We start from the raw sequence: 7,132 nt of genomic DNA on the forward strand, positions 1-7,132 counted from the left end.
GCGGGGTGGGTGGGGAGAGCAGAAAGGAATTAGGAAGCCCTCCAGAGGGCAGTGATGAGAAGCAGTGACATCCCTAGCATCAGTGGACAGCACAATAGTTGGCCCAAGAGAAAACATGTGAGAGAAAATACTTCCCAACCAGCAGGGCCTCCCTCCTCCTCTTTTTCAACCCCCTTTCCCTCTTCTTTTCCTTTGAGGTTCAAGTGTGGCTCCCTCTCTTTCCATCTCACACCTATGGAAATTTTTTTAATTTATATATTCATTTTTCTCCTTACCCCGTTGATCTCCTTAATTTATCTTTATTTCATTCCATTCAATAATATAGAACTGAAGGACAGCTTTAAATGTGCTGTTTATTGAGTATAAATGTTGGCATTTTATATCTTGCTCTTTATAAAAATTAAAACACAGTAAACACAATAGAATATACAGATGTCAAATGATAACATATACTTGAAAATGATATAATTGTATTAACCAATGTTACCCCAGTAAACTTAATTAAAAATGAAAAAAATACTAAAACACAAAGGCCAAGCCTTCTAAATTTAGTAGGTTTTATTTTTATCAACCGGTCAGTGACTTTCTATAGAAAATAACATGTTGAAATTTAACCTTTAAAAATAAAGATGAAAAAATATGTACATGAAAGGGATACTTAAACACAAATATCCTGCAAACAGAATGATATTGAATAACAACAAAAAGAGGATGAAACTTTAGAATAGCAAAATGCATAAGAATCAAATTATAGGTATCTAACCCATGGTTCTAGAAATATTTAAATAAGGTAAGAATAAAAATTATTTTACCAACAATTTATAATCCAATACAGTACAGAGTGACATATTTCTCACTTCTCATTTAGGGTGTAACTAATTCACTAAATGACCAAAGTCTGTTCCATGAACTTGTTGCAAATGTCCACACTATATGTCTGGAACCCAGCACATAGCTGACACTGCTCCATGAGTCAAGCTGGCCTCCAAGGGAATGAGAATACATTTAAAATCATATTGTATGATCAGTTCTTCCTACTTCATAAGCTAAATCTCATGCTCTCTTCCAAATACTTTATAAGTCTGTGACTTTACAGAAAATGAAGTAAAACTTAAGGTAAAACCTCCAAAAAATTCAATCTCATTCCCCACCCCAAAATAACTTTGATATTTCAAGTGAAAATGTCTTAGTCGGCTAACTCATCTGCAAAGTTACCTCAAGTCTCCCTTCAGCAGGCACACATCATTATAGAAACCTACTCTAATGTCATATTAAGAAACCATCCAGAAAGAAAACTAATAACTCAGTTGAAAATTTGAGGAAAAGTTTTAGGCTTTCCGTCCAGATCATCATTATATCTTAAATTTTATATTAACAAATAAATGTATAATTTCACAAGTACTTTGATACTGTATGCAATTATTTGAGACTCTAAAATATTGCCTAGAAATTGTTTAAATAATTATAGTAGTTTCTTGACCATTAGAAAACTGTCTGTTTCATACATGAGTAACAGTAGCAATAATAAGTGTTATAATAAAGAGTACCCTGGTTCATAGCTAAAAGTACACACAAACGCAAATATTTTACTTACAGATTGAATTATACTCTGATGTTCATTGTATATGCAATAAGATAGCAGTTGCATGTTAGCTGATGCCATTCATATATTCAACCAGCTAACAATACACTGCCAACCCATCACATACAGGTAACCAATGCACTTCATTAACAAGAAGAATTTATCCAGAAGCAAGTGGCAGGGTAGTTGTGGCTGCTGAATTGACCCAAAGCAGCCAGCTAACAATACACTGCCTACTTGATTCAGGTCACTGCTGCTCCTCATGTCAGCTGAAGTCACTGAGGCTAAATTTGTAACATGAAACACAGTGGTAGAACTTTAATCTTAATAATCACGTTAAAGAAAACTTATAAATAAAACTTGTTCTTATAAAACTATTATAAGAAATAAAACTATTTTTTTCTTTGGTCAAAAACTTAAAAAGAAACGCTTTCAGAATACTTACATTTAGGTTTTCCAAATTTAAAGCTTAGATATGAAAATAGGTTATTGCAGCACAAGTAAATGAACAAAGTTATACTCTTATTAACTGACCAAAAGACCAGTTGTCTGTTTTAGGCAGTAAATACCTAGGAGTCATGGTTATACATAAAACAAATCTTCAGCTATGTATGGAAGGAAAAATAAATATTAAAGTATTTGGAGATTTTAAGGACTTAAATATTGTTTACTCCCACTATTAAGGAGATTTTATTAGTTACTGCATTCTGAAAGTGCAGTTATGTGTTCAATCTATTGTGTTGCTACTTAAATATAGAAAAATTTAAGGAATGGAAAAATCTATTTAAAAATGGTAGGTTTGAAATTAGAATATGTGAGTAAAGATTAAAGAAATGTGAACTACTAGCCAGAGAGAAGCAAGGTGAACAATGATGAGAGATTTAAAGTATTTAAGGATTGTTTATGTGGGAAAAAATAAGAAAAAAAATCACCTGGATTTGCTTTATCTTTACACTGATTACAAGGGAGGCTAAAACCTTTGGGTTCTGACTTTCAAGGAGAAAAAGTATACATTGGATCAACTTTTAGATAACTACCCTACTAACCAAAATAAAGGCCGTGGATTATGTCGCTTCTCATTGTCCACAAGATGGCACTATTCCCATTTCTTTTGGGTGGCAATTTTATGAATGCAACAGAGGGGAGCACAACTAGCCACTGTTGAAATTATAACAGCCAGCTAGCAATGTACTGCCTACCTGACACATCCAAGTTTCATTCTTTGCTATTGAGGCAAACACTAGAAAATACCATTCAAGTACAAATGATTACCATTATTTGTTAGGGATCTTCGGTTTCTTACAGAATTATTTTAGGTATATAATTCGTGAAAATATGAGATTGATTTTTAAATTTTTCATATTTTCATACCAGCCCATACTGCCAACAACTATCCTCTTTAGCAAGAATCAGTTTGTTCAAGGTCATATTTAAGACAGAGACCTAGAGCAAGCACTGGACACTCACCTTGGGAGAACCTTGACTTCTCTTCTGCTTCATGCCTTTGGAAAGCATCTGCATCACATTCTCCTTTGAAAATATAGATAACATATGGAGAGAGAAACTATTTAGGAAAATCTTATTAGGTGTGGAATGTCTCTAGATCCTCAGCTCGTCAAACCACATTCATTTTTAAGTAACCTTCGGAATATAAATAAATTACACAACTCAAAATTAAGATCAGGATTTAGAGTTTTGTGCTACCTTTTGGTCCTAAACAGGTATTACAAACGGTGCCTTCGATAAGAAGCCCCTGTAAGAAGTTGGAACTAATAATCAAAAGGGCCTTACTCACCCACATCATCTCTTCTTCAGTCCGTACCTTCCGAGGGGCAGTGCGCTCCAGTTTCCACTCCATCTCCGGAGGACTTTGCCCTACCTGGAATTTGGCCCTCCTCGACCGCGTCTGGGTTAACCCGCAGGCCTAAGCCAGTCTTGACGCCCAACTATAGAGTCTCGTCCCCCAGGACCATCATATTTCACCCCCAACCTCCATTTCCCCCTACTCCTCCCACCGCTCACAGAGTGCATTCCCCAGGGTACCATTTAAAAAGCCGGCGAAGCGGCAGTCAGAGCGGGAATCCCCCTGTCCGGCTCCTCATTGGCCAGCGCTTCCGTGACGTCAGAGCCCGGCAGGGATTCCCCCAGCTGGCGGCCCCGCCCCGCCGCCGCCTGCCCTTTCTCGGCGGAGGCGCGCACCCGAGCGCCAAGCTTTGCCGCGAACGCTGGCGGGCCAGAGCTGGGCCAGGCGCCGAGGTTCTGTCACAGCCGCTGGGGACGAAGGCGTTGGCGGGCGATGACGCGGGTTCTGGAAGTTCATATTCTGTACATGTTCAAAAACAAAAACGTTTCGTTTAACGGATCCAGAGCCCTTTTCCTTGGTTCCCCCTTCTCTTTGTCCAACCCCATCCTGCCTTTGAGGGGTAAGAGAGGCGCAGTAACTTGTCAGCCTTCTCTCCATAGGTAATGATCACCGTTTGTGTAAGCTATTGATTTTAGACGTGTTCCCCCCAAATGTTCATCAGCTCTTCCTCCATCTTCAAACAAGCAGGAAAACGTGGCAAAATTTCTGTGCTGATGAGAAGGGGGAGGATTAGCGTATTCAATAACTTCTTTTCTGCTCTAGCCATTTGGAAGTAGTCAGATTCTCTCACTTGAGCTTTTGAGCTATCTTCCCAAACAATAGGTTGGAGAAAGAGATCAACGAGTCGGTGAGAGCCAGTGACAGAGAGGGCCTCATAAGGACTGAAGAGCCAGCAAGAAAGCTAAACAGACTGGGGGCTAAGTGATAAAGATGATGATGATATTGAGTGTTGAGGGAGGGGGTTGGAAGGAGATGACAAGGAGCCGGATGGGCTGTGCAGCTTTACCCGCCCCATCTGAACTGCCGAGAGAGGCGAGGAGTGCCATATGGCAGGAAGGGAAACTGTCTGCGAAACCTCTGGCAGTCTGGCCGCCAGCTTTTCCCTCCTCATCACTTCCTTCCCTCCTCCCCCTCCATTTGACTTTGTACTGCTTCTGCTCTAATACAACCTATGAGTCTGTGCATTTTTCTGGGGAAAAGGTTCATAGACATCAGATACTTGAATCAGTGTTTTTTTAAAAATCTAAACTTTCTCTGCCTTCATATTGAAAGCAAATAAAATTGACATCAAGGTTAAGACCCAATCTTAACCAGTTTTCCATCTACAATGATAGAAGTTAGGGTAAATGCTGCACAGGGTGACTTAATCTTCAAACGAGATTTATCAAAATTCGTGATAGTCAAATAACTCATGGATTAAAAGATCTCTAAGTTTCACCCACAAGAATTCTACTTCCTTGCAATGCATTCAAAGAGTACTCATTCCAACTTCCAGTAAATCCTTTCAGCAAACATGGAGGCTAAATAAAGTGAAATATCATTGGATGAGAGTCAGATGTATTGTTAATTTAAAGGATCAGTCTTGCAAATGCCAACTAAAAATAGCAATACGCTGGAATAATATTAAAGATTTTTTTCTTTGTTCTATTTTTAAATACCATTTTACATTTGCCCATTTACAAGAATGGAGTTATAAAAACCAATTCAATTAATGAGTTCACAAATTCATATAAAATGAGATTTTAGAATCCAATTTTACAAGTGCTAAGAATAATGAATTACTACTGACTTAGAATTCATCTATAATCCATCTATAAGTTCCATTTTAGCCACTAATTACACAGCATATATCACACAACCTCCAAATGCCTTTTTTCTCTAATATAAAGTAGAAAAGAATTAGTCAAATATCTTAAAATGTCATGTATTTAAATATTCAGATTGAAATTTAACATCAAAGTGATGGAAACAGAAAAATCACTCTTTGATACTTGACTGTTGCGGTCAAGAATCATGAATGCTAAAATTAGTGTGCATATGATGAGGATATTTGCCTCCTTTAAATACAATCACAACATTCATTGGACAAAACTGGCAGACACCTTAATCAAGTAATCAAATAACCATTACCATGAATGACACATTGACATCATGTGTCCCCTGATATTATGCACTGAGAATGGTACATCATTTTTGTGGTATTTTTGTCAAAAATACATAACCTGAATATTGAGAAAATACTAAACAAACCCAAACTGAAGGACATTCAAAAAGTAACTGGTCAGTCAAGAAAAAAGAAAGACTCAGAAACTGTCAGAGATCAGAAGAAACTAAGTAAACATGACAATTAAATGCATTGTGATATCCTGGACTGAATCCTCAACCAGAAAAAAAATAAAGGACATTTGTTGGATAATAGTAGAAATTTGAATAATATCTGTAGATTAGTAAATAGGGTAGTAGTAATGCTAATTTCCTAGTTATGATCATTGTACTGTGGTTATAGTAAAATGTTAACATTGGGGGAAGCTGGGTGAAGGATATAATACAATTCTTTGTGACATTTTTGTAACTCTTTTCTAAGTCAAACTTAAAAATGAAAATATTTAACATTATATGGTCAGATAAAACTTAAAAATGAAAATATTTAACATTATATGGTCAGATAAAAGAAACACTATGGTATAACTGTTTAGGAGAAAATAGAAACATACAGTAAATATTTTATCTTAATTTTTACCAAATACCATTTAGGAATAATGTCAAATTCAAATGTTCAGGTGCCTGCGAATAATTTACCTTCCTTCAAAATATTTCCTCTTTGAAAGTGGATTTTGCAGATAGGTTTGTAACATAATAAGGACTGTGAAGAAGACTCCTCTACAAAGGTCAGTTTAAAGGATTTTGAGTAAGAAGGTGAGGGAGAGCAGAGGTGGAGCTGTGAGGGAGAGAGAAGGGCAAATGTGAAAAAGTTTTACTTGTCTTTTGTAGATGCTCTGAGAGTCTTAGCAGGTTCCTACCGATGAGAAGCAAGAGGATACTCAAACTTCTCAAATGCAGATTTTTTTCAATTACATTATTACGTTCTAAATAATAATAATGTTAAATATCTCAGAAATATACGATGTACAACAGTGTACAAAGTAAGCCCTCTCCATCCGTTCTCCCAACCTACTCCTTTCCCCCAGAGCTTCGTCAGCCCTTTTCCAATGTATTTGTAAACTATGTACACATAGTTTGGCGCTGTGAATCATTCTACATAAATGGGATCTTACAATACTTATCGTTTTGCAACTTGCTTTTTCTACTTCACTGTAGTCAATTGCTTTACCAGAAATGAAAAGCGGAGAGCTCCCCATCCCCAATTCCAATAGTCGGTTAGCGCGCCCCTCGGGCCGCGGCTGCTCTCTCTGGACCCCAGGCTGGTCCCGCGCCCGCTGCCCTGGCCCGCGCCGCGCCACTCCCGCGCCAGCCCGCCCCGGCTCGCGCCCTCAGGTCTGGCGCGACAACCCAAGCCGCCCTGCGCGCGCGCCTACCGGACAAAAGAGACCGTTGGTGTTTTCAACCGTCCCTGGGGCACGTGCCCCCGCCAGGTGGGGGGTTGGAGGAAAGCACCAAGCCAGCGGGGATTAATACAGCCTAGGTTGGGCTCGGGGGAGGACTGGGTGAAGGAAAGAGTTCAGGAT

General features: G+C 38.4%; 1 protein-coding gene across 3 annotated transcripts in view; it reads right to left on the reverse strand.

Moving 5' to 3' along the window:
• The window catches only part of CDC20B (cell division cycle 20B), a 43,105-nt gene extending 39,505 nt beyond the window's left edge, over window positions 1-3,600 (reverse strand). For 2 of the 3 annotated variants that reach the window (XM_006912460.1, XM_006912459.1), the window contains exons 1-2: window positions 3,378-3,600; window positions 3,050-3,112 (exon numbers count right to left, since the gene is read on the reverse strand). In XM_006912460.1, the coding sequence (XP_006912522.1) occupies window positions 3,050-3,112; window positions 3,378-3,440 (126 nt within the window). In that variant the 5' untranslated portion in view covers window positions 3,441-3,600. The remainder of the gene's footprint in view (window positions 1-3,049; window positions 3,113-3,377) is intronic. The other variant, XM_006912461.1, reaches the window with a different exon arrangement.
• Window positions 3,601-7,132: the final 3,532 nt, after the last annotated feature.

The sequence above is a fragment of the Pteropus alecto genome, unplaced genomic scaffold (assembly GCF_000325575.1).
Source record: "Pteropus alecto unplaced genomic scaffold, ASM32557v1 scaffold73, whole genome shotgun sequence".
NCBI classification, from domain to species: Eukaryota; Metazoa; Chordata; class Mammalia; order Chiroptera; family Pteropodidae; genus Pteropus; species Pteropus alecto.